This window comes from Herpailurus yagouaroundi, unplaced genomic scaffold (assembly GCF_014898765.1).
Source record: "Herpailurus yagouaroundi ecotype Mexico unplaced genomic scaffold, PumYag 28, whole genome shotgun sequence".
In the NCBI taxonomy this organism is placed as follows: Eukaryota; Metazoa; Chordata; class Mammalia; order Carnivora; family Felidae; genus Herpailurus; species Herpailurus yagouaroundi.
In genome coordinates, this window is record NW_024412376.1 from 155,156,917 (window position 1) to 155,184,513 (window position 27,597).

General features: G+C 40.7%; 1 protein-coding gene and 1 pseudogene across 4 annotated transcripts in view; both read left to right on the top strand.

Moving 5' to 3' along the window:
• Nucleotides 1-27,597, top strand: part of FAM184B (family with sequence similarity 184 member B) — a 195,294-nt gene that overhangs the window by 14,312 nt on the left and 153,385 nt on the right. For 3 of the 4 annotated variants that reach the window (XM_040487276.1, XM_040487267.1, XM_040487290.1), the window contains 2 exons: nt 3,029-3,154; nt 22,810-22,936. In XM_040487276.1, the coding sequence (XP_040343210.1) occupies nt 3,123-3,154; nt 22,810-22,936 (159 nt within the window). In that variant the 5' untranslated portion in view covers nt 3,029-3,122. Of the gene's footprint in view, nt 1-3,028; nt 3,155-22,667; nt 22,937-27,597 lie in introns of those variants that run through there. The other variant, XM_040487279.1, reaches the window with a different exon arrangement.
• Nucleotides 21,024-22,668, top strand: LOC121037844 (translation initiation factor IF-2-like; annotated as a pseudogene).

Consider the following 27,597-nt stretch of genomic DNA (forward strand, 5'->3'; position numbering starts at 1 on the left):
TATTTGGGAAAACATAGGTGATAACCCTGACAACATGATATGAAAATCCCTGGGATCATTTGGGAATTGATGCCCTATTCCCTAGAGTGGGACATAATCTGTAATCATCTAGGAGACTTGGGATCCTGGGCAGCCTAACAAGATTAAAATGAAGTTGCTAGTATACACAGAAACCAAACTGGTGTGGTATCAGATTAGATTGCACCAGAAACCAGATGAAACTGTCAGAATCAGTGCTGCAGTTTGTAAATCCAGGAGCATGTTCTTCAGGGAAAATCATGTTTGGGTTAAGTGCTAAACCCATGCTCGTTTAGTACTAACATTCCATTCATAGTGTCAGGTGTGGGACCTGACATTCTAATATATCCACCGCTGTTTTACAGTGTTTTAATTAGGCAATGGTCCGAAAGGGACAACTTTCCTTTGAGAGGCAGCCAAACATTTGGAACAGTCCAAGGATATGGCCATTTTTCATGAAAGAAGACCCTGGATCGCACCCTGAGCAACCAGAATGACTTGATTTTGCACCAGTGACAGAGCCCTGGTGACACAAGAGGCCAACCATCTACCTAAAGAACTAAATTCCTATATAATTGAAAGCATTAATGTTGGCCAGAGCCAATGCATCCAATGGGAATTTATCACAAAGTAGGTTATGTGGTGTTAGCCCCTGGATACCTGCCTGGTAGTAATGTATGTGGACTCCCAGTGACTTGAATGCTTTGGCCCAGATCCCACTTTCCTTCTTTGCCCAACTTGTTTATGTGGGTCACTTACCTACACAGTTTCTTTAAATGTGTTAGGATACTGATTTAGCAAATAAAAATACAGGAGGCCCCCATAAATTCGAATTTCTGATAAACAATGAAATATGGGACATACTTCTACCAGAAGAAAATTATTTATCTGAAATTCACAATCCACTTTTTATCTGGCACCTCTATAAATGTGTTAGCATTGATGAAGCTTGGGTTGTCATCCTGTAGTTGCTTTTGGAGAAGAGTCTGGTTCTTCCCATTATGTGTTGTTTCCTTACCTCCAAATAGTTGATGTGGGGAGAGGTGACCCAAAGTTAGAATGGTTGTGAGTTTTATAGGAGACACATTTTATTTGGCTAAAATAATCACATAACCATTAAAACATTTACTGACATACTGTCTTAATAGGTAGTTTGGGTTTGTTGTTGTTTGTGTTCTGTTTGGGTTAACTGCTAGATCTTAAGCAGTGTTTTAAGCAGTTAATTTCTCATTTTGCTTTACCACCAAGGGAAAGATTAAGTATTACTTTTTTTTTTTAATGTTTTGTTTATTTTTGAGAGAGCGTGCACAGTGGGGGAGCAGAGAGAGGGGAGACAGGATCTGAAGCAGGCTCTGCACTGACAGCAGCGAGCTGGATGCAACGGCTCAAACTGAGCTGAGCTGAAGTCAAGCCCTCAATCAACTGAGCCACCCAGGTGTCTCAAGATAATGTATTACTTAAAAAAAGAAATACTTGTGGGGCACCTGGGTGGCTCAATTGGTTAAGTATCAGACTTCGGCTCAGGTCATGATCTCAGGGATCGTGAGTTCAAGCCCTGTCTCGGGCTCTGTACTGACATCTCAGAGCCTGGAGCCTGCTTTAGATTCTGTCTCCCTCTCTCTCTGCCCCTCCCCTGCTTGGCAATCTCTCTCTCCCTCTTAAAAGTAAATAAACATTAAAAAAAATTTTTTAATGTTAAAAAAAATACTTGATGGCACAGTTCTGACAGCCATTCTGCATTGCAGAAAAGGACCACAAATTTGGAACACTTCTCTTTTCCTTCCAGAACCCCCAAAAGACTCAGGGATTTGAAGCACCCTGGGAGATGGGAGTGAGGAGCAAAGTTGAAACACAGGTATTAAAGTTTATCTTTGTCTCCTTTTGTAACCAGGTTACCTGTCCCTCTTTCTAGCCAAAGACTGGAGGCTTATTCTCTGGAGAAATTGAACCAAACAGATGAGAAGTGGGACTTGGGGGAGAGCAGAGGTGGTAGTGAGGTGCTACACTGAAAACAGGAGACTGAGAGAATGTCAGTATTTGGAACATGAGCCTTCAGTCCCCTTCTCACCCAGCTAACGAACGTGCCAGCAGGGCCTCTACCCAGCCCGCCCACTCCACCCACAAAGATGAACAATTATAAAAACAACTTTCCACTTGATTATTTGTTAAAATGAAACCCAAGAGTCCACAAGTCCTGCCCATTCATGCAAGGCTTTCAGTCTCTTATGATTATGATAAACTGATAACTGAGGATCAATTGACATTTGAGGATAACTTCAACAATGAAACATAAGACCAAAACAAAAGAACCAAAAAAAATAATAATAATGGAAGGAACATATGCTGTAATACTCTCAGAAACAAGAAAATATACTGTCTCTATGAAGTAAGAACAGGGTGCTAGAAAAAAAGGAACAATCAGAAAACTAAAATATTGGAAAAATCGAGCTAGAATTAAACATTCAGTAGATGTGTTGGAAGATAAGTTGAAGAAATTTCAGGAAGCAGAACAGAAAGGCAGAGATGGAAAACAAGAAAGAACAACAACAAAATTGGAAGATCAGAATGGGATCCATCTGATGAGTAAAAGCCCCAAAATAGAGAGCAGAGAAAGGAAGTGAAAAGAGGTAACAAAATTAAAGAACATTTCCCCAAAATGTAGGTCATGAGTCGTATAAATTAAAAGGATCCAGAGTGCCCAGCACAATGAATTTAACACAGAAAAGCATATCATGATATTTCAGGATGCCAGAATTAAAGAAGATCCTGAAAGTTTACAAAGGAGGTGAAACAAGAGTTACACAAAAGACTTTTTCACAGTGATACTTAGATTTCTTGGTAGCAACACTGGATGAAGGAACACTGTGAAAGTAAGGCCTTCAAATATAAGAGGAGAAATTGTTTCCAATGCAGAATTCTGTACCCAAACAATCCAATCAAGTATGGGGCTAAAATAAAATTTAGACTTGCATGGTCTCAAAATGTTATCTTCCCATGTACCCCTTCTTAGGAGGCTACTGGAGAGTGTGCATCACCAAAACAAAAGAGCAAGTCTAAAGAAGAAGGCTTGGCATCCTGAAGACAAGATCTCACAAAGGAATGCAATGAAGGAAAGTCAGGATGGCTACCATGTCAAGTAAGTAAGGTGGGGGTCTCAGGAAGTAGGGCTCTAGGAAACTGGGAACCAGTGTTTGAGTACGTGGAAAATGCAGAAAGGAGAGAGTCAGATGTTAGGATATTAGAGGAAACAAAAAGGATAAGTACATGGGCTACTTGGTTAATGTTAAAATGAGGCAATTAGAAGTACCCCAATACACATTTTTGGATTTTGGATTTTGGACACATTCCAGGGTGTCACTGTGTCACGAAAATAAATCTCAAATTTTATTTCTTAAAATGCAGTTATTACAATTTTAGTCAGAATTTAGAAGTTTGGCATTAAAAATGTAGTATGCAAATTGTAGTCATGTCAGTAATTATATGGTTTCTTCAGGTATCATACTCCATAATTGCAACAGATGCACCAATAAGACATGCACTGCAGAAGGCTTTTTCAGAAAAAAAATTAACAGTAAAACCTTTGTTTGCGAGCATAATTGGTTCCAGAAACATGCTTGTAATCCAAAGTACTCATATATCAAAGCAAATTTCAAGAACTGTTGGCTCAGTTGTGATCATGTGACACTCAGTGTCACGTACTACTCAGATTGCAAGATATCACTCATTGATCAAGTTAAAATTTTTTAGAAATGTTTGCTTGTCTTGTGGAACACTCACAGACCAAATTACTCTCAATCCAAGGTTTTACTGTATTATAACTTGTTTTGTAATAAGAACTTTGTCCCTTCCTTAGGCAAAGCTCAAAATTTTCTTACTAACAGAAATGATACATAGTCTGTAGCAGTAGGGTGAATAGCATTTTCATGTAAATTTTAGCCTCTGTTGTTTCAAAAGCGTGCTACTCTAAAAATAATATTTTGAATTTTCATGTTATTTTTCATCTTCCATACTGTTTTTGCTATCAAGATATAGTGATATCCAGTGACAGCTCCATAACATATTCCCATATAATGCCTTTGGGTTTTTTTCTGAGTTATGATTGAGGGTCTTTCCTATAATTTGTTTATATTAATATTATATAATCAAATAAATTTTGATTTAATTGCAGGTGATTATGTGTCATGACGTGTGTTTTCTCTGTTATCAAATCTATTGAGGAAACCAGGCCAATTTATCTATCTGCCTTTTTTTTTTTAAGAAACAGATAACATACCTACAGTGGAATACAAAAAGTATACTAATCATAAGTGTACTTGATGGTTTTTCACATGTATGCACTTGTATCAGGATGTATACACTTAAAGTGCAAAAAATGTCCTGATTACCTAGTTTCCCTCCCCAAGAAAGAACCACTCTTCTTTAAATAAAACTCTTCTTCTAATAAATAAAACCACTCTTCTTCTAATAAAACTCCATGAGTTATGCTTGTCCTCAACTTCATGTGAATGGGATCATGCAGTGTATATTGTTTTATACTTGGCTTCATTCATCAACACGACTGCTGTGATTCATCCAAATGTTTGCATGTATCAGTGGTTGATTTCTTTTTATTGCTGTAGACTATTTCATTGAGTGAATATACCATAATTCATTTATCCATTCATGGCATTTGAGTTCTTTCCAATTTGGGGCTGTTACAAATAAAGCTGTAATATACATTTTTGTACCTGTGTTTTTTGTGGGTGTATGTACTCATTCCTCTTGGGTTTATACCTAAAAGTCCAATTGCTGTGTCATAGGATACATGTATGTTTTTTTTAGTAAAACTGGAAGCTTCTAACACTTATCAAGGTGATTTTATAATTTTACACTCCCACCAGCAAAGTGTGAAAGTTTCAGTTGCTATACATGTTTACAAACACTTGTTATTGTCAGTCTCTAATTTTAGCCATTCTGACATTATGTAATGGTATCTCATTGTGGCTTTCATTTACATGACCATGATTAGCAACAGTGAGCACCTTCTTGTCTGCTTATTGACTATTCATACACCTCTTTTTTTTTTAATTTTTTTTTTCAACGTTTATTTATTTTTGGGACAGAGAGAGACAGAGCATGAGCGGGGGAGGGGCAGAGAGAGAGGGAGACACAGAATCGGAAACAGGCTCCAGGCTCTGAGCCATCAGCCCAGAGCCCGACGCGGGGCTCGAACTCACGGACCGCGAGATCGTGACCTGGCTGAAGTCGGACGCTTAACCGACTGCGCCACCCAGGCACCCCCATACACCTCTTATAGAAGTATTTGTTCAAGTCTTTTGTCCACTTGTAAATGTTATTATCTTTTTCTTATTTATTTGTACAAATTCTTTATACACCTATTATATAGGTTGTCAGATATACAGTTGATCCTTGAGCAGTGGGAGGAGAAGGGGTGTTAGAACCCCAACCCCTGTGTAGCCAAAAATCCACATGTAACTTTTGGCTCCCCAAAGACTTAAGTACTAATAGCCTACTGTTGACCAGAAGCCTTACTGATAACATAAGTTGTCAATTAACACACATTTTATATGTTACCTGTATTATATACAGTGTTCTTACAATAAAGTAAGCTAGAGAAAAGAAAATGTTATTGCGAAAATCAAAAGGGAAAGAAAATACATTTACAGTACTGTACTGTACCAAAAAAATATCCATGTATACATGAACCTGTGCATTTCAAGAGTCATCTGTGTATATGTGTTATGAATATCTTCTGCCAGTCGCTGCCTTGCCTTTTAATAGTATATTTTTTGAGTAGAAGTTTATAGTTTTGATGAAATCCAGTTTATCTTTTTTTCATTGTGGTTAGTGCTTTAACAAATCTTTGCCATCCTTAATGTTATGAATATTCTATGTTTTTTTTAAGAAGGCTTATAGTATTAGATTTCACATTTAAGTCTGTGATCCATCTCAAATTAATTTTCTATATGATATGAGGTAGAAGGGGAATTGTCTTGATTAAAATATTCTTATTACAGCTGACATTTTGAAATTTGATCATTGAGATCAGAATATTATAGGCATCTCTGTTTTCTGTAGTACTTTCTCCTTTTCTTCATACTCTTTATATTCTCAGTCTTATCCAGGTCAAAGATGATTTATCTAGATGTGGTTTATATTTTTTAGAGTTTGTCCTTTTCATGAAATTTGAGGTAGGAAAGTTGACATTCTGGATTTTTTTTTAATGTTTATTTATTTATTTTTGAGAGAGAGAGAGAGAGAGCTGGAGAAGGCACAAGCAAGGGTGGGGCAGAGAGAGAGAGGGAGACACAGAATCTGAGGAGGGTACCAGGCTTTGAGCTGTCAGCACAGAGCCCGATGCAGGGCCCAAACTCATAAACCACGTTTTTGGGTTTTTTTTTTTTTAATGTTTATTTATTTATTTTGAGAGACAGAGAGAGCCTGAGCAGGGGAGGGGCAGAGAGAGGGGGAGAAAGGATCTCAAGCAGGCTCCGTGCTGTCAGTGCAGAGTCCTATGCAGGGCTCTATCTCACCAAGTGAGATCATGACCTGAGCTGAAATCGAGTCAGACGCTCAACCGACTGAGCCACCCAGGTGCCCCTTGACATTGTGTTTTTAAGCTATCCTCAAAAGACTGAAGAATTCCCAAATTAAACTTTTTCTTGAAAATTAATTATGTAAGTGGCAAAAAATAACTAAAAATCAAATGCAATTATTTGCTTAAAATTTTGAATGTTAGTATACCAATTCTGTAACTACTGGAATTATGAATAAATGTATTTATTATTCTGCCATGTACTGTTTTAAATGTTTTTATGCGTTTAAGATATTCTTCTAGATGTTAGCTAATCTAATATTCTTACCATCCATTTTCCTGTTATTCAACTATAAGAAATTTCTCAATATCTGCTTCTGCACATAAATTTAACAGTTTTCACAATCAATAATTTGTTGCACTTTCAAAATACATTCACATTAATATTTTGGCTGACTAATAGAATTTGGCACATAAATCACATTCATTCAGTTGAATATTCAGCAGATATTTATTGAGCACCTTCCAAGTGCCAAGTACTATTCTAAACACTGGGACTTCAGCAGTCAGCAAAACAGACAAAAATTTCTACTTTCATCAGCTTACATTTTTGTGAGATTTTTTTGCACTTCAGTTTATATCCCAAATATTTACCTTTATTTACAAGTGAATGTTCAGATATGAACAGTAAGTCTGAATGATTTGCAGTAGAATATTATGTGCCCATCAGATTGTGTGTTCCCCTTTTCACAGTATGGAGTTCTTTTGAGCAATTGCTACCCAAGCAGGAATTTTATTTCCTAGGCCCTTATATCTTTGGCTGTGCCTTTGGTGTCAGTTCTTGCCAGAGGAATGACAACAAGTGTCACTTCCAGTCCGGGGTATTTTAGAATTGGGTATACCTCCTCTATGTTCTCTTTACCTTTTGCTGGCTGAATGAGGATGACAGTGAGGTCCTAGGGGATGATGGAGCACAGAGGGAAAGAGCCAGCCACAGATTCACTTTAGACAGGAAAGGGGGGGGGGGTCTAAAGACCAGTAACTCAGAGTTTATTGTGACCAAAAAAAACAGCCTTTCCGGTGTTAAGACAGTGAAATGTGAGTTTATTTTAGCAATTAGTATCACCATAACTAGCATACTTGTCTGGTTAACGTTGCAGACATTGTTAATCTGAAGAGATATGATATCTACCTGAAAATAGAACCATTATCATTGATCTAGCATAATTTGAGGGTTGCCAAAAATGATATTAAAGAAGAAAGTTAGATATTCAGCCTTCCAAAGGGTAAGGCCAACACCTAACAACAGGTTTTTGCTGAATATTGAGCCAACACAAAATTAATTGAATCCCTAGCAGTTAGTGACTTAGAAGTGGGGGGTGTGGGGTTGTAAGAGAAAGTAGGAGTAATCCTGGTCACACTTTGGCCCACGAACCATATTTATATAGTTACAATGTTAAACAGTTACTATTGGAATTCTGATAAAATAAAGATAAGGAATGTGGAGTGGGTACAGTGTAGGAAGCCATGGTCTTCATTCAGTATAGTAGCAAGCATAAAATAGGTCAGAAAATAATACATACATACTTTATATGTTCATACAGAAAGAGAATTTGTTGCCTCTGGAAGTCGAACCAGTGGCTAGAAACAGGTGGGAGAGAGACTTCATTTTTTTCGTTTTTGAATGTCCCTTATATATTGATTGCCATGGGAGCTCAGAGAGAGCATCTCTGACTGGAATAGTCAGGTCAAACCTGCCTCAGAAGCGTGATCTGAGCTGAAACTTGGTGGATGACAGGTTTGAAATAGGAGAAAGGACAAGAAGGACATTATAAAGCAAGACCTAGAAGAAACTGACAAGGTTTGTTAGAGCCTTTAATGGCAATTTTCAATTTTCAAAGTGGGACCTGGTACCATCCACAACAGCATCACTGAAGTGGTTATTTAAATGCCTTACTCATACCTACTAAATCATAATTTCTCCTATGAGGAGACTGAAATACTCAGGGTCCTGAGTTCAAACTCCATGTTGGGTGTAGAGCTTACTTAAAAAAAAAAAAAAAAAAAAAAAAAAAGTTATAAATCCATGTAAATACTCTAGACAATACTTGGAAATATACTGCAGAAACACCATAGATGATTTAAGGGGAGAAAAAAAGTAGTTTCAAAAAGAGAAATTGAGAAATTGCTACATTGAAATATTCGACCGTATATGGGTCAGTCATATTACCGATACTTAACTCAGTTAAAAACATTGGAGTTTCCATTGAGTGCTGAGCACTCTATTGCTGTTACAAAGAGAATTAAAAAGCATCCGTTCCATTCCTTTTTTGAGTGTTGGAGAGTTCTACTGTTTAATTCTCTTTGAACTCTAGAAAAAGACCAGAAAGGCAACAGTATTCACTTCCTACCTGTTTACCCTAAGGCAATGTCCAATGTACTTTGCAAATTGGTTAATATTTCAGGTATTGAAAAGACCACTTCTGCCATGAACTACTCTTAGGTGAAGTACTCTACTCTTTTATCCCTGTGTTTCACACCTTTGTTACCACTAATGCAATTTTAAGGTAGGAAGATGAAAAAAAAAAAAAAAACTACCAATGCTAGAGTTCCTGGACTCAGTTCCCACAGGCTGTTTCCAGAACTGTATGGAACGCATGGTGTTCATACTAATATTAATGTTGATGAGGGATAGAAGCACAAAAGTGTTCACCTTTAGCCCAGAAGGCTGATCTATAGGCTATATAGTTCCGATAAGGATCAAATTACAGGCTGGTTGCTACTTTCTTAAAGGGTGTCATGACTGACTATATATCTCACCAATAGTTAATATCTAACTGAATGGTAAACACCAGAGAAATCTTTCAAAAGTAGTTTTATGAGTAGAAATCTGAAGAAGACATTTATGATCTAATACTCCCTGTACATCCCCTCCCCTTTGAGCACTAAGCATATAATTACCAGCTTCATACAGCAAAAGTGCAGCTCTTTTCTGCCTAGGGGTCCTGTCCCTATGTTTCTTACTTTTTTTTTTTTTTAATTTTTTTTTTCAACGTTTATTTATTTTTGGGACAGAGAGAGACAGAGCATGAACGGGGGAGGGGCAGAGAGAGAGGGAGACACAGAATCGGAAACAGGCTCTCCAGGCTCTGAGCCATCAGCCCAGAGCCTGACGCGGGGCTTGAACTCACGGACCGCGAGATCGTGACCTGGCTGAAGTCGGACGCTTAACCGACTGCACCACCCAGGCGTCCCATCCTATGTTTCTTACTTAAATAAACTTACTAAGTTGCACCATACAATGTCTCAAGAATTCTTTCTTGACCCTTCACTCCATGATCCTGCAACAATATAATCTGGCTATAATATTGTCCCAAACCATTTTATTCCAAAATGGCGTGTCCCGTGGTGTTATGTTGATATTACTGTAAGTTCAGCATAAGTCTTGTCATTTCCTGACAAGGGGTTTTGTCTTTATTTTCTTCCTGTGGAGATGATACAGAAGACCTCATTCCAGGCTACCCGTGGGGCATCCCGATCTGATTGGGGGCGGAGAGTCAGGTGGCTGGGCCAATGAAAGAATGCACCCAAGTCAGAACCAAAGAGATAAAAGTTTATTGAATACACAACAAGGGAGCAGCAGGCAGGACAGCAAAGGATAGACTGTCTGCCACGAGGTGGTGGTGAGGGGCTACACTTACAGGTGGTGAGGAAGTATGGGAATGTACAGAAGGTTCCCTTTTTCTGTAACTATGCCTGGTTGTAATTGGTCAGTTAGGGCCTAAGGTGGATAGCTAAATGAGGCTGTTTCCAGTCAACTCTGTAGTCACTGTGTGCCCTTTTACCTTACTCAGGTTTCCATTGCTCAAGCTTATTGCCTAACAGTGGCCTCTACACTACCTTTATGGACACCCTGGTACTAATCAATGTGTGTGAGGATTATAACAAAGGCATAGTCCCAGTTCAAGCTGTGTGTTCATTTCTTACATTCTTCCCTCAAAAGTGGGGGGGGGGGAGATATTTGACAAATAAATTTATTTTTTTAAGTTTATTTATTTTGAGAGAGAGGAGAGAGCACAAGTGGGGCAGGAGCAGAGAGAGAGACTGAGAGCGAGAATCCTAAGCAGGCCCCGCACAGTCAGCACAGAGCCTGATGTGGAGCTCAAATCCAAGAACCGTGGAATCATGACCTGAGCCAATGTTGGACGCTTAACCAGCTGAGCCACCCAGGCACCCCAACAGAGAACTTTAGCTTTTAAAAATATTATTTAGATGCTATACAGACATGCACAGCCTCGAGCACATATTTTAGGGACTTGCATGCCAGTCTGAAAGATGAGTAGAGTTAAAAAAAAAAAATTAAGCCGAGGGGCACCTGGGTGGCTCAGTCAGTTGAGCGTCCAACTTCGGCTCAGGTCATGATCTCACAGTTTGTGAATTCGAGCCCCATGTCGGGCTCTGTGCTGACAGCTGAGAGCCTGGAGCCTGTTTTGGATTCTGTGTCTGCCTCTCTCTCAAAAATAAATAAACATTAAAAAAAATTTAAAAAAAATTCAACAGAGTAATTTGAAGGTCTAATTGTCTTTTTATTTTTTTTCCAACGTTTATTTATTTTTGGGACAGAGAGAGACAGAGCATGAACGGGGGAGGGGCAGAGAGAGAGGGAGACACAGAATCGGAAACAGGCTCCAGGCTCTGAGCCATCAGCCCAGAGCCCGACGCCGGGCTCGAACTCACGGACCGCGAGATCGTGACCTGGCTGAAGTCGGACGTTTAACCGACTGCGCCACCCAGGCGCCCCTAATTGGCTTTTTAAAGCAATTCATGAATCGAGCAGCATCCTGTCAAGTAAGTAGAGGGAGCATCAAGGAGTTGTACTACAAAATGGAAGGTTTTTATAGGAAAGAGGGTGAGGCAAGGAAGCTATTAGCAAAAGAAAGAAAGGATTCTTCCCAGAAAGGTAACTTTCCCTTTGGGGGGAATGGCAGAGGATGTCATCATGCAGATTACCTCATCTTCCTTTGTGACAGATTACTTTATTTGTTCTTATAAACAAATTCCTGACTGACCAGTTAGGACCACATTTATGGGGGAGATTGAAACTGCACTTACACTAGGCATTAACCCCCGGTTTGGTGACTTAGACCTAAGTAACGCCATTTTGGACCTGTGGTTTTCCTTTGAACAGTAGGAATAAGCAGAGTAAGCCTTCTACGTAAAGGGGTTAAGTGAAATAAATAAGAATGTGATCTTGGTTTTAGATGAGAAATATATTGGTAGTGATAACAATCAAGTTACCCATGCTACTTAACTGATAAGGAAATAAAATTACTAAGCAAAAGCTAAAAGATTAGTAAATTTCTACTGAAGAGCTCACCTAAGGCAGCACTTAGATTATCAATGTGGTAAAGATGAATTATTCAATACCCGTTGAGACAATTGCTTACCCATCTGGGAAAACAAGTCTGTATTTCAACCTCACTCCATATGTGAACATAAATCACAGCTAGGTCAAATTTAATAAACATAAAAAGAAAGAAAGAAACCATAGAATTACTAGAAGAAACTGATGGGGTTTTGGGGTGATGGTTTGGGGTTCGGAGCCAACGACCAAGAAAGAACTCTGGAAGACGTCTTTGGTGCAAAAAGGTGATTTTATTAAAGCCCAGGGACAGGACTTGTGGGCAGAAAGAGCTGCACTCAGGTGGTGAAGAGTGACTCATGATATACCTTCACTTTGGGAGGGGGTTAGGGACAGTGCAAGTCTCTAAGGAATTTTGGAAGCAAGGTTTCCAGGACCTTGAGGGGCTAGCTGTTGTTAAGAAAACGTCATGTATTACTGTTTAGTAAAACCTCAGTCATGAGACCCTTCAGATGTATATCAGCAGGCCATAAGCCTGGAGTATGATTGACAACGTATACTCGGAGGTTAAAGATAAAGAAGGTTTGCAAAGGAATTTTTATGTGTTTAAGGATACTCACAGGATCCCGGGGGGGGGGGGGGGGGGGTGGTCAGGATAATATTAAGCCAAGATTCCCTTTTGCCCCTAGCAAAGTGTCATCATCAAGGCAGCTGAGCTCCTAGAGGGAGGTCACTCTGCCAGTTTCAAGGACTTGTCAATGGGCTATAGGCAGTAAGGGAATTTAATTTTTCACTTGCCTTAGTTTCCCACATCACCATGGCAAGTACTTAAACCCCTTTCCTTTGTTCTTGGGTAGCCCGGAGTGTCCAAGGAATATCACACATAGTCCACCGGGATGGTGGGGGGTGGGGGTTGGGGTTGCTAGCTTGTACTTTGCCTTCAGCTTGTGTTATACTCCTCATCATATCCCCCATGAACAATTTTGACCCTTAAATCTTGAAGTTTGCTGAAGGTGGAAGGTCTTGTCTTCTGTAGCTTCTTCCTGCTAAGCAAGGGCATAGAGTTGTCCCTACCTATGGGTCAATATTGATCAGTTGAGAAACATACAGGAGAGTTACAAATGGCAGAGACAGCTGGATCCAACGTGGACCTCCTTGAGTAGAAAGGATCATCTGTTGGCTTGAAGTTATTGCAGTGATGGAATCTTGGGACCAGGGAGAGAGACATGGGAGAAAACAGCAAAACATAATTAGAATAACTAGAAAGATTAGCTCAAATGAAAGTCCTTTGGTAGCTGTCAAAAATCTCTAGTCTAGATGTTTAACCAATCATTAAAGGAAAGAGAGGGATTGTTTGTTTTTTTATACTTTTTTATAATTTTTTTAAAGTTTACATCCAAATTAGTTAGCATATAGTGCAACAATGATTTCAGAAGTAGATTCCTTAATGCCCCTTACCCATTTAGCCCATCCCCCTCCCACAACCCCTCCAGTAACCCTCTGTTTGTTCTCCATATTTAAGAGTAAGAGAGGGATTGTTTAAAACACCAATTTGAGAATTCATATCAGTTAAAATCCAGAAATATTTTTGGGGTAATATAGAATGTATACACAGCATTTTGTTTTTATGAGAGTAGAAGTTCCACGTTGTGCAGCAGTTAAAACATCTAATGCCATTCTATTTTGTAGAACTATTTTATGCATTTGAGTTATTTTAGTATTTAATAATGTAATGTTATTTCGAGAGTCATTTAAGGCCTTAACTTAACAGGTGGTGTTTAGCCATCATATAGACTCTGTTTTGTTTAGTGAACAATCGGGTAATTAATAAGAGGTGTTTTTATGGAAACAAGAAAAATACAGTTTAATGGTTACAGCAAATTACAAACCCGGTGTCTGCTAGTGAGATTTTTTGGATGTCAGGCTTGAAGCATCCTCAGATGGGAGTGGGACCAGGCAGCAGGTCAGATGGGTTTTTCTGGTTTGTAATTTAAATGTCTGTGGTGATCCTTTTGAATGGCCCATTGTAAGAAGGAATTGTCCATATAAATTGGGGAAAGGAGAATGAAAAAGAAAGGTACAACCGGCCTAAGAGAAGTTTGCAGTCTTCTGCAGGGTCACAGGAATAAGAAGACACATTAGTTTACTCATTCGTTTCCTGTTATGGGGATACAGATTTTATTTTGGATACAGGAGCCCATGAAAAATGCCCCTCTAAGTTTATTGCAGTGGGAGTACATAATATGACCCAGTAGGGTCCCTTCCATTTTGGAATTAAATTCCCTGCTATTTTGGACTTTCAATCCTTTCATTAAACCAGGTATCCTGGGTTTATATGGGGTAGGTTTCTCGGAACTGTCAGTTCAGGTTTAGGAAGGATTTAGAGATTTATTAATTAATCTGGCCTCAAGTGAATAACTTAATAAAGCGTTATAGTCTTTATCTATTGATAGATCTACAGTGAGTAAAGGTTTTTCATATACAGTTGTTGGGTGTGTTCATCCCATTTTCCAGTTGTTTAAATAATATACCCATAGGGTCCTGTTACTATCTCCACAAAATAACAAGAAAATTGTCCATACTTGTGCTATCGTGACAGTATCTCTTAAGTTTACCTCAAGTTGTCCAGCTTAGGCAGATAATAAACATTTAAAGACAATCAGAACTAGAATTTAACATCCATGAATGTGTGTTATTGAAACATAGTTTTTCTCTCTAAAAACCCTCATTTCCAGAGATAGCCAAATCAATACTAATTTGCTTGTAAAACAAGTCCAGTTTTAACAAACTTGGCCTGATTATCTACATAAGCTCAGCAAGAATAGTGATTGATCATATAGATCTTTTAAAGTTTGCTTTGTTGGAACTTTTTATAAGGAATCACCAGATTGAACTTTTAGTAGCCTCTCCAGACCAGAAGCCAAGCCAAATACTTGCCATCAGACATGCCTGCAATACCTGTAGATTTGGGCAAATTCCTCTTCACCAGGTCCCCAAGATATCCTGAGGTTCCTGCACCTGCCAGGAAGTAACATTCTTTACTCACCTGGTAAGGCTGCTGGGAACTCTGTAAGCAATGTATCAGGCCAACATTTCCAAGGGGCTCTATGGCTCCATGTTTCATAGAGTCAACCTTAGTTCCTTAAAGCTGTCTGGTCATATCTGAGTCTGTGCATATCACTCTCAAAGATGACATTCCAGCCTTGGTAAAATAATCAGCATTTTCAGTCGTGTCTTGTTACAAGGAGAATAGATCTTTACTGAACTTATGCAAATAAGAATGATTGCTGGAAGAATACTCACTGAGACTTCTTGAATTTTAGAGGGTTTAGGTAAAGAAAAGAGTTATCTTTTGCTTCAGTTTACAAATGAACATTTTATCACATTTCTGTATATCATAGATATCTTAAGAGAAAGTTTCCTTAATATAGAAGAACAGACATTAGAGAACCAGCAGTATTTCCAACAAGAGTCACAAAACTATAATCTTCCTCAGTTCATTAGTCCCATGTTCCTAATTCTTGTTCAGTTTGGATGCAACTTTTTCGTTCTGGAAATTCTAACCCATTTTAGTATTAATCTTAAAGATGTCAAATACCTGTATTTGTCCTAAAAGTCCTTTTTATGAATCTCCTTGAAGATAAAACACGTTTTGTTACAGCCTAAGTACAAAACTATTAGTGACAAAATCTCAGAAATGGACACTGTTAAAGATCTGATAAGAGTTCATTATGATGCAAATGACAAGGAAATTCAGTGATTTTTATGACACATAACACTTCCATAATAAGAATATCGGTCAGGACCTTATCCCAGAACATTAAAACTTTAGGAATTGCGTATATATTTGAGCAGTTATAACATTTACCCATGCAGTACAACCTAAGGTTTACCATTATTTGAAAGTTCTTTTCCAAGTAACTTAGCATACCAGATAAAAAAGCCTAATTGGTCACAAAGACTTCTTTTACAATTTAAATGTTGAAAGTTTGTTAAAACCTTAGAAAGTTATAAAGCACATCCTAACTAGGATTACAGATCATTACAAATCTCAAGACTTTAAATTATTTATTTAACCAAGATGGCAATAAGATTTCAAAAGCAAATATGTAGGATTATATAGTTGTTAGCAAAGCTAAGCTCCTTTAACATTGAGAAGTTTTAACTAAGTAATCAAAGACCTGAAAAAGACAAAAATACAAGCTTTGGTTTTCCCGGCAGACAAAAGAGAAAAAAACCTTTGTTTATATTTTCTTATCAAGAGCAGATCAGGGGCCCCTCAGTGGCTCCGTCAGTTAAGGGTCCGACTTCAGCTCAGGTCATGATCTCGCAGTCTGTGAGTTCTAGTCCCATATCGGACTCTGTGCTGACAACTCAGAGCCTGGAGCCTGCTTCGGATTCTGTGTCTCCCCACCCCCCGCCCCTCCCCCACTCATGCTCTATCTCACTCTGTCTCTCAAAAATAAATAAATGTTAAAAAAAAAAAGAGCAGATCAACAATCCAAGAAAATTTTGTGTTTTGAACAGAGAGAAAAGTGGGAACTTCAACCTTACACCACTATACTTTTAAAATCCATTCATCTCAATCTTAGTCTATCCTGACCACACACGAAATTCTTTTCCAAAGATTTCCCTTCACGAACCTTCTACAACTTTCCTTAGCATTCAGATTTTGTCCCAAGCTACTTCACTCCAAACAACCAGTCTCATTTAGGATGCAATTACTTTCTTTTACCTTCAACAAAAGTGGACAGTCTGTGTTCAGAGACTACAAAATAGGATAGAAGGCAGGAACCTTTTGTAGGATAACTGATAAAGAACAAGGAGGAGAAAAAGAGAAAACACCTGATTGGCTGGGACCACAGAGTCAACCCGTCTGGAGTGAGGAGGAACAGGAAATAAGCCCAGGGCCCAGAATTGGCTTGGGGTTTGAGGCTTGGCTCACTGCATATACTGATTCTGGTCAGGCAAAAAATTTACAAGGACACAAAAGGTATTTAAGTTTCAGTTGGCAGATGTGGCACTCTGGGCACTCCAACTTGGGCCTAGAAAATTATTCCAACATAAGGAAGAAAGCCCCACGAAAACAATGAAAAAAGGTTTAATTCCAACAACTGATCAATTTGTGGAAAGGTGTTCCAATAGCCCTACTAATATTCACGGAAATGGGGCGCCTGGGTGGCTCAGTAGGTTAAGCGTCCGACTTCAGCTCCGGTCACGATCTCGCGGTCCGTGAGTTCGAGCCCGCGTCGGGCTCTGGGCTGATGGCTCAGAGCCTGGAGCCTGTTTCCGATTCTGTGTCTCCCTCTCTCTCTGCCCCTCCCCCGTTCATGCTCTGTCTCTCTCTGTCTCAAAAATAAATAAAACGTTAAAAAAAAAATTAAAAAAAAATATTCACGGAAATGGTGTGTAGGGAGAGACACGCTTTACGTATTAAAATGGAAGATATTTGAAGATCAGGAGCTGCTAGTGTGGGGCCCCTGGGTGGCTCAGTTGGTGGCTCATCCGACTCTTGATTTCGGCTCAGGTCATGATCTCATGGGATAGAGCCAGCTTTGAGCTGACAGTGTGGAACCTGCTTGGGTTTCTTCTCTCTCCCCTTCTCTCTCCTCTGCCCTGCTCTCTTTCCTTTTCTCTCTCAAAATAAATAAATAAACTTAAAAAAAAAAGCTGCTAATTTTGACAAGGGTATGGGAAAACACTCATTTTTGTGCACTATTTAAAAAAAATTTTTTTTTCATTTTAGAGAGGGGGTGGGGGGGGTGGGGAGAGTGTGCACAAGAGGGGGAGAGAGGCAAAAGGAGATAGAGAATCCCAAGCAGGCTCCATACTCAGTGTAGAGCCCGAAGCGGGGCTCAATCCCACAACCCTGGGATCGTGGCCCAAGCTGAAATCAAGAGTCAGACACCCAACTGGCAGAGCCACTCAGGCACCCCTTGTGCCCTATTAATGAGAGTATAAGTTGGAATAACTTCAAGAGAACAGTATAGCAATATATATCAACATTTAAAATTTGCTGACCTATTGAAATTGGTTTATGAGGATTTATTCCTATAGAAATATTTGCACATGTATGCAAAGATCCATGTATGATGTCATGTAGGAAGTTATCTCGATGCAGTGGTAGCCTCCAAATACACTATCCCATATGTCATGGACAGGAAGCTCCACAGCCCAAATTAAGGTGCTCAAATCACAAGGTTTACTGAATCACTTTTCAATAGAAGTCAGCTGGAAAGTACAGTGAAGGTGAAGACATTGAGGATAAGGTGCCAGGGAGCTGGGAGGACTTTATTACCTGAACCCTGTGTCATGCAGTGTTATGTCCCATCTGCTGCATCAACCTTCACTTCTGATAGTGCACTTAAAACGGCAACAGCTGAAACTGAAAAGGGGGCTCAGCAGAGAGAGGGTGCCTAGAGCCGATAAGTGCTTCTATCAGAAATGTGCAGGGACAAGTATGCCTGGTTAGAGGTCTGCTGAGAGCCATGTTTTTTATCTTTTTCTAGACAGAACATTCATGGGGCCAGAATGGGTGTCAACCACGAACGGCATTTGAGGGGATAATGTAGCAATTGACTCGAAGTTGGTATCATCTTAATTGACAGCTTGGCCTTCCCATCATTTTCAGTAATACTCTTGTTTGTGCCATCCTTTTTATATACATTCCATTCTCTTAATCGTGTCTTACAGTATACTTTCTGTACTTAACACTTCTTAACAATTTAAGCTATTTGTTTTTCCTATTATACTTAACAGATGAATATCATATATCCTTTTTGTTTCTCCTGTCCTTTAGGACACAATTGAATATTCTCAATACAGAAAATACACACAGCAAATAGGAACATATAGGAAACATTTTGCTTAAAATATAATTTTTTTTTCAATAGGGGATAGGATAAATAGGATATTTTGTATACAACGGAGTACTGGTTGTTAAACATGGGATTGTAGATCTTTCTTGCCAAAAGAGGAAGAAGATGTATGTTTTATGTTGAGTGAATAGGGTTCAAAAACATTATGTACAGTATCCCATTTATGTTTTAAAACTGCATACATGAACATAACATTTTTTAGATGTGTGCAGAGAGACATCTACAAGAATCTTCTCTAAAATATTAATAGTTATTTTCTCTAAGTGTAGAATTTGGGTAATTTTTTGCCTGCTTCTTATATTTTGTCTTATTACAGGCGAGGGTCTTTTTTTTTTTTTTTAGGCAAAGACTACTGTAAGAAGCTTATATTTTTACAATCTAAAGAAAGAAAAATCAATTATGGCTTTAAGAATTTCATATTTCCAGCATCGTGCTCTGGGAAAAATAGCCTTCAAAATCAGACCCAGATCCATTACTAGCTGTATAAAATTGGGTGCTTAGCCTCCCTTAACTTCATAGTCTGTAGAATGACAATAATAATAAGTACCTTAGAGGAAGTAAGAACATGTGCCAAGAGCATAGTACAATGCCAAGATCATGTTAGTGGTCTAATAATTGTTCCCCACATACACACCCCATATGTGATACAGTGCTTAATTCTCTTCTGCCCTCTCTTTCATTCCTGATAGTGTGAAAGACCTACTAATCATAGCACTAGCAAATCCCGGCAGCTGCAGAGGACTCTTTCCAAGACAGGTCAGCTATGGTAACTTCCTTACAGCAGCTGTGGTCCAACAAAGCCTGATAAGGGAATCTGAGGTTTTCCCAGTCTTCCATTATAAAGTTGAAAGTATAATATATCCTACTGGAAAAATATTTTGGCCCCTAGACATGATCATATTTAAATAAGTAAAACTTGTGGTTACATTGCAGTATTACTAAACTTTAGTGTGTATATGATCATCTACAGGAGTGATGCTCAATCCTATTCAGACCCAGTGTCACTTTTCTTTATAATGTTCATGTTACTATACTGAAGTTCAGAGATAATTTTAAAAATTAGTACACACATTTTAGGGGTGCCTGGGTGCCTCAGCCGGTTAAGCGGCAGCTTCAGCTCAGGTGGTCATCTCGTAGTTGCTGGGTTCAGGCCCACGTTGGGCTCTGTGCTGACAGCTCAGAGCCTGGAACCTGCTTTGGATACTGTGTCTCCCTCTCTCCCTCTCTCTCTGCCCCTTCCCCATTCGTGCTCTGTCTCTCTCTCTCTCTCAAAATTAAATAAACATAAAAAAATTAAAATTAGTACACGCATTTTTAAAATCAATATAATTCCTTGACAGTAATATAAAGGAGAAATAAAAGGAAAATAATTATAACTAAGTCATATATATTTCAATATAGACATGCTCTGATATGATTAACCTTATGGTATCATATAGTATTCAGATGTTTGCACATATAGGTAAACCCCCCCATGAATGCGTCAAATATAGTACAAGGATGTTGCACTGGCAATCAAATACCATGAGTCATGTGGTCATTGTTGATGTGACTTTCCGAAATGGTGCACAACTTTTGGTAAAGTTTTGCACTAAAAAGGCTAATTTCCCTCGAGTTTACACAGTGGTGGAATTCCCATAAAATTTAATGTGTAATAAGATCCTGCAGAAACTACTCTAAAGGGAACTTGTGTAAAATGTCGATTCCTGGACCCTCAACTCCAAGTATTTTGACTCTGGGAGTCTAGCTTAAGGCTGGAAATCTGTGTCAGTCTCCTGGTGTAATGCCCCTGATTTCGAATCTGAGAGATCACCAAGGAGCCGATACCGATGCAAACGCACGAGGGTTTATTTGCAAGCTCGAGCTTGGGCCCAAGTATACCCAACACAGCAGAGCAGGGACTTGGACCCCTAGGTTAAGAGGCGTAGCAGTTTTATAGGGGCCAGTGGCCGATGAGATTGTAACACACACACAGAAATTTGCATAGTCATGCCAGTCCATACGCAGGTGGCCAATTGAATTACAATTTACCTTATAGTAACTGTTTGAACTAGCCTATCACTCTGGTCAGAATTGGCGCGCAAGTTTGGCGGGCAAAAGGCGAGGTTTACATTCTTTGGCGGTTAGGGGTTCAGTATTCCTATATGAGCCAGTTTCCAGTAAGGGTGTGCTCAGCGGCTTGACTAGGGTGGGGGAGTGTCTTAAAGCAATAAGCAGGTCATGTGGGGGTTATACATGAGATGGTGGGTATAGCACAAAATGGAGTTAGTCTTGCTCTGCTTGTCCAGGGGTAGAGGTTTTTTGTTAAATTCCTTGGGTCCCACATTGGCAGTGATTCTGATCCAGGCATTGTGTTTTCTAAATGAATCGGAAACTAAGATGTTGCCTTGGAGAGGGAATCTAAGATAATATACTAGGAGCCCAAAACCCAGATTGGCCATTCCTACCCAGTGTAGTATACTGGCGTTAAAGTAAGGAATTTAGAAGAGGAATATGTTGGTTTCAGACACAACTGGGCTACTTTTGCAACTGCCTGACTGTACAAATTTTCTGGATCTATTCCCTTATCTATAAAAAGGGGTATGGTTATCTGCGGTGTAGAGGGATGGGATTGTGATTTCCGAAACCATTTGGAAGCTTGCTTGCTTTGTCAAGATTATTAAAATTCTTGATATGAGGCAGTTTCTAAAATAAAATATATTAACCATGAAAATTGCTTATTATGTTGACGCTATTATTCATATGTTAGGAAAATCTGATGAGGGTGCTATCACTTTCCCCAAAGCCCACTGTTTGAAACCAGAGAAAGCAAGTCACAAAGAAATTTGGCCGCTAACTCTTACATTCAACAAACAAAAAGGCACAAGCTCGAAATCGTGACAAGATCTGCCTCCAGTTGGCCAGTGGCCAAGAGTGTGGAGAGGGATGAGTCACTTCCCTTTCACTGGGCTCTGTGTACTTAGACTTTCAGCTCCATCTGTTACTCAACTACCCCCTTCCTCTTTGCTTCCTCCTTTCCCACACCTGCTACCATCGTTTCTATCTCTCTGAGACTTTCCCTCTTCGCTCCTGCGGCTTCTGGTACTACGCGTTCCGCGCTTTCTCTTCCCAGATTTCTGTCACCAGCTCCTCGGCCGCCCCTTTGGCTTCTTCCCTTTGTTCGGTGATCTCCGGCAATCCTCCCGCAACGTCCGGGCTCCTCCCCAAGATGGGGGAAGGGGGATTGCCACCCGCAGCCCCCGCTGGGGCCCGCACCGTGCGCCCTGGTCCCGGTACCTCCTTGCAACCGCGCGACTTGCTCTTTACCTCCCTGCCCCTCTCTATATATCCCGCCCCCATCTCCGCCTTCAGCGCCGAGCTCCGAGGCTCCAGAGCCTCTGGCTGAGCGCGCCCATCAAGGTTGCCCGGTCCCTCGCCACCCGTTCGCCCCGCAGAACATCGCCGAGGGCCCCTTCCCAGACCGCGCGCCCCGGCTGCCCGAGGCTGAGGCCGGCTCTGATTCTTCCTTGGCTTGGGATGCGCACCGCCGGCGGGGGCAGTCGCTGCTGAGTCCAGAGCCCTGCGCCACCCACGTGTCCGAGAGCCCGGCGCGGGGCCAGCGCGAACCTCTCCAAGGCCAGCGGCTCCTCGTCGCGGAAGCACTTCTGTTGCAGGCGAAACCCGCACGGGCGGGAGAGCGGCGCGCGGGTCACTAGCGGCACGTGCGGATCCTCGGCGTGTCGCCGCAGGGTGCGGGTGCCCGCAGAGCCAGAGACCCAGCGAGCCAGCGAGCGAGCGAGCGAGCGAGCGCCGGAGAAGGGAGGGTGGGCGCGGGGACCGCCGAGAGGCCGACACCTCGGGGCAGTAGGGGCCGCTCGGCGGTGCGGGCGGCGGGACTGCAGTGCCACCGCTCCGGAGGAAGCCCACACGCTCACACGCCCGCGCGCGCACGCACGTGCACACCACGGGCAGCGAGAACACTAGCGAGAGCCCTTGAGTGTCGGACGCGTTTTAGCCATGGCTTCTGTCCTTAACAGCAAAATTCACGCGTCCGGGACTTGCCAGGGCTCCAAAGCTGATGCCCGCGGTGGCACCGACTGGCGAATGGATTGGGATCCCGAGATGCACGTGAAAATGTGCAAGAAGATCGCCCAGCTCACCAAGGTAAGGTGAGGCGCTGCGGGCAGGCGAGCTGCGCGTCCAGGGGCCCCAGGTTGGGGGAGGGCAGACGCACCCAGGGGAGGCCCAGGACGAATCCGGGCAGAAACTTTGTCTGGGAGGCCAACCGGTTAGGGGAGCGGTCCTAAATCTTGGTAACTTGACCTTCTGGAAGCACCATCCTTAAAGCAGCTGAGAGGATCCTTGCCAAGGAAACTCCAACAGACTGCGTGCCGAGCAGGTGGTCTGTGTTCCCAAGGTGGGAAACCTAGTTGAATCAGTGCGTGTGTGTGTGTGTGTGTGTGTGTGTGTGTGTGTGTGTGTGTGTGTGTGTTTTCCTTTGGCAGCTCTGCTCAAGTGATCGTGCCTGGAATGTTGTCATTTGATTCATCATTGTACTTTAGAGCTGGGGAGGTCATGCAGGCTCTATTTAAACACTTGATTAATTTATTCCTTCATTCAACAAATATTTGAGCCATTTGTTGAGTGCCAGCAGCTTGCCTGGCACCATACTAGACCTGGAAGGCAGCCCAGAGGACTTACTATCAAACTGGGTGCAGATGTGTGTAAGAGCATAAGTGGGGAAGTGTACGGCTCCCCCATTAATTATTGGATTACAAAAGACCTTGGGAGGTCAGCGGGCCCATCTCCCTACCTCCTCCCAGGAACTGGATTGAACCTCTCCAGACCCTGATGTCTTCCTTATGAAGACCAGCAAGAAAATACCACACTGGCCTTTGTTAGCCCTCTGCAGCTTCCCTATTAGGAGCTCCTTGTGGTAGGTTCCCTTTCTGTGCCTTGTGTATAGCTGGAAATAGCATCCCTCTCTGTTTTCTATACAAGGCCCCCAGTGTGAGAATGTAGCTTTTGCCTCAGGGTTTCCTTTTGATCTCATAATAAATTCCTAGTACCGTGCCTGCTAGTGGAAGGGTCAGGTCCACATTCTGTCCAGTAGTGTACGGGACGTGCTCTCTTCTCTATCTTCCTCCACTTCCCCACACCCATTTTTTGGTAGGTTCACAGGCATTTTCCTCTCTATTTTGCTGGAAGGAAGACAGCAGGGAGACTTGGAATTGGGCACTAGCTGCCTTCTCCCGCCCCTCCCATCAACTTGTCCACATTCTTTGCATATGACCCCGTCTCCAAACAGTGATCTCTTTAGTCAAGGATTGAAAAAAGAGAATGAAGATACCCCTTGAGACCTTGGCACCACTGATCTACATTTACTCAAATACGACATTCATCCCCCCAAAAAGTATTGATTCAAGGTGCTAGGCACAGTATAAAACATCATTATCTGTAAGGAATCTAAAATGCTTTTGGAAAAACAAGGTTTGAAATATGAAAAGAAAACTAAAAGACACTATTGTGTAATCAGTTGCTAAATTGGGTATTTCAAATTATGAGTTCTATAGAAGTGGAAACAAGGGGTAAGCCATTATAGGCAGAGACAGGGAGATTTTATGGAAGAGATGATCCTTGAATTCATTTAAAGTTATGGAGTGCCTGCTGTGTGCCGAGCCCAGTGCTAAATATTGATGGCACAAAACTAAGACGGAGTCCCTACCCCTGTGTAGAACAAACACGTAAACAGATTATTTCAATACAATGTGGTGATCATTCCACTCAGTAGTATTTATGGCACACCTATTATGTGCCAACCACTGAAGACACAGCAGTGACAAAAGCAGCATGATCCCTAGCACATAGTAGGCAATGTTTCTCAAAGGCTATTTTGCATTAGAAGTCATATTGATTCTTATTATGTAATGCCTCCCTCTCTCTGTCTGCCCCTCCCCCACTTGCACACTCTTTCCCTCTCTCTCCCCCCAAAGAAACATTAAAAAAATAAAAATAAAAATCATTTTTATAGTCAAGAGTTATTTCAATTCACTGATACTTCATCAGGTTCTTCTCACTATTTTTCCCTCAAATCCAAAGCCTTCTCTTTGGGTTTGCTTTTCTTCTAGCTGAAGTTCATTTTTTAATAATCCTTTCTGTTGGGGTCCGGGTGGGGGAGGGAATTCTTTGTATATTTGGAACTGTATTTTGCCCTCAGTGTTGGGTGAGAATGTATTTGGGTGTAAAATTCTAGTGAGTAGTTATTTTCCCAGAGCACCTTGATGAAGGTGCCCCATTGTTTTCTGGTACTGATTGTCACTGGTAAAAATTCTGCTGCCAGTCTAAGTTTCATTCCTTTGTAGACAGTCTGCCTTTCTGTTGAAAGTATTCAAGATTTGTGTTTGTTTTATTTTGACGTGCAGCGGTTTCACCAGAACTCTCTAGATGTGAGTGAGTGTCCCTTCTGGTGAGGACTGGTGTGCTCTCTTTAATTCTGGAAAATTATCAATGATTTTCTCTTCAAATATTGTTTCTCTGTCATTGCCTACATTCTCTTTTCTAGAACTGCTGTTAGGTCAGTGAGGAAGCCAGCCACTTCATCTATATCCTGAAATGTGATTTCAAAAAAAATGTTTTTTTGCCTCTGCATTGCCTCCTGGTGAATTCCTTAATCCAATCCTCCTGTGTGCCAGTTCTCTAAATAATTTATCCAGTCCAGAGTTTCTTCTACTTGTTAAGTTTTAGAATTTCAATAATTATATTTTTCATTTCTAAGATTACTATTCATATCTCCTTTCTGATTTTAATAACTTCTTAATTTTTACAGTTTTATTCAAGTATAATTTACATATTATAAAATTCATCTATGTAAGTGTATGATTCAACTTTTTTAGTAAATGTACAGAGTTGTTACTCTATAACCATAATCCAGTCTGGGGACATTGCTATCACTGTAAAGAAACCTATCCTAGGGGGGCACCTGGGTGGCTCAGTCGGTTAAGTGTCTGACTTTGGCTCAGGTCATGATCTCACGGTTCATGGGTTTGAGCCCCGCGTCTGGCTCTGTGCTGACAGCTCAGAACCTGGAGCCTGCTTCAGGTTCCGCGTCTCCCCCTCCCCCGCTCATATTCTGTCTCTCTCTGTCTCTCAAAAATGAATAAAAATGTAAAAAAAGAAAAAAAAGAAACCTGTCCTAGGTACCCATTAGTACTTAGTCCCCATTCCAACTCCAACACCAGGCAACCATTAATCTACTTTCTGTCTATAAATTTGTCTTTTTCAGACATTTCATCTCAGTGAAATGATACAGTATGTGGTATTTCCATCTAGCTTTTTTCACATAGTTGCTAAATCTTAGCAGAATGTTTTTGAAGTTAACCCATGTTGTAGTATGTATCAGTCATTCATTCCTTTTCATTGCTCAGTAGTACCCCAATGCATGAATATGTACCTTCTGTGGCACACATTTGGGTTGTTTCCATGCTGGGGCTACTATAAATAATGCTCTACAAACATTACAAGTCCTTGTGTGGACACACATTTTCATTACACTCAAGTAGATACCTAGGAATAGAATTGTTGGATTGTATGTTAAGTTTATGTTTAACTTTTGAAGAAGCGGCCCAACTATGTTTCAAAGCGACTCTGTCATCTTGCATTGTTCAGCCTACTTTTCCAAGAAAACCTAATCCAACCCCACGCACTCAGTTCTCAAGTCACAATGAAGTACACTTCTTTGCTTACTCCATGGTCACTCACTTCTCTCTACTGTCCTCTGGATGTCTCCTCTCCTGAAATGTCTTCATCTCTAAAAGTTAAGTCTCACTGGCCCCAAGAAAAGCCTTTGAAAAACCTCACTTTTGAAATTAGCCATGCATTCATTCATTATTAGTTGTGCATTGATTATTTTTTTCTTACATCTGTTTTTCCAGAAGTTTGTACAATGCCTGGCACATAGTAGACTCTCAGTGAGCTTGTTAAATTTAATTAGAGTTTCCTCCCACAGACTTGGTAAATATTCTTTCATGATATTTATCCATCTGATGTTATAGTTGATTTGTAGATAGTATGTCCCTTAAAAATCATAAACTCTAATTTATTCACAATACTTTGCACCTGGTAGACACTCAGTATGTATTAGTGTGGTAAATATTCATTTACATGGGTTCACATTACAGTCATCCGGGGAGCTTTTAAAAATACACCAGGGGTGGGGCGCCTGGGTGGTTTGGTGGGTTGGGCGACCAGCTCTTGATTTCAGCTCAGGTCATGATCTCACGGTTCATGGGATGGAGCTCCACATCGGGCTCTGTGCTACCACGGAGGGAGATTGAGATTATTTCCCTCACACTGTGGCCCTCCCCCGCATGTGCACAAGCGTGCTCTTTCTCCCTCAAAATAAATAAATTAAATAAAAAAAAAATACACCAGTGAGCCGACAACTAGATGCCATGCCTGATCCTAGACTGGAGTCTCTACTGGGTGGAAAAATTGCTGTGAGGAGACAGTGGAGTCGACTGCCAAACTGGAATTTGATGATAGAGAAAGTAAAAGCATGTATATCTCTGTGAGATTTGCTGGAGTTGACTGTATACCGTGGCTATGCACCAACATGTCCTTATTCTGAAGTAATGCACTTTGAAATAGGTCTTACTTTCCAGGACATGAGTGTGATGTCTTACTCTCAGAGCATTTTATCTTATAAATAAAATATAGAAAATAGAATACAGAAAGAAAGCAAACGGTAAAACAAAGGGCACTGATGTTAAGAACAGGTGAAAACAAAGGGCACTGATGTTAAGAACAGGTGGAAACAAAGGGCACTG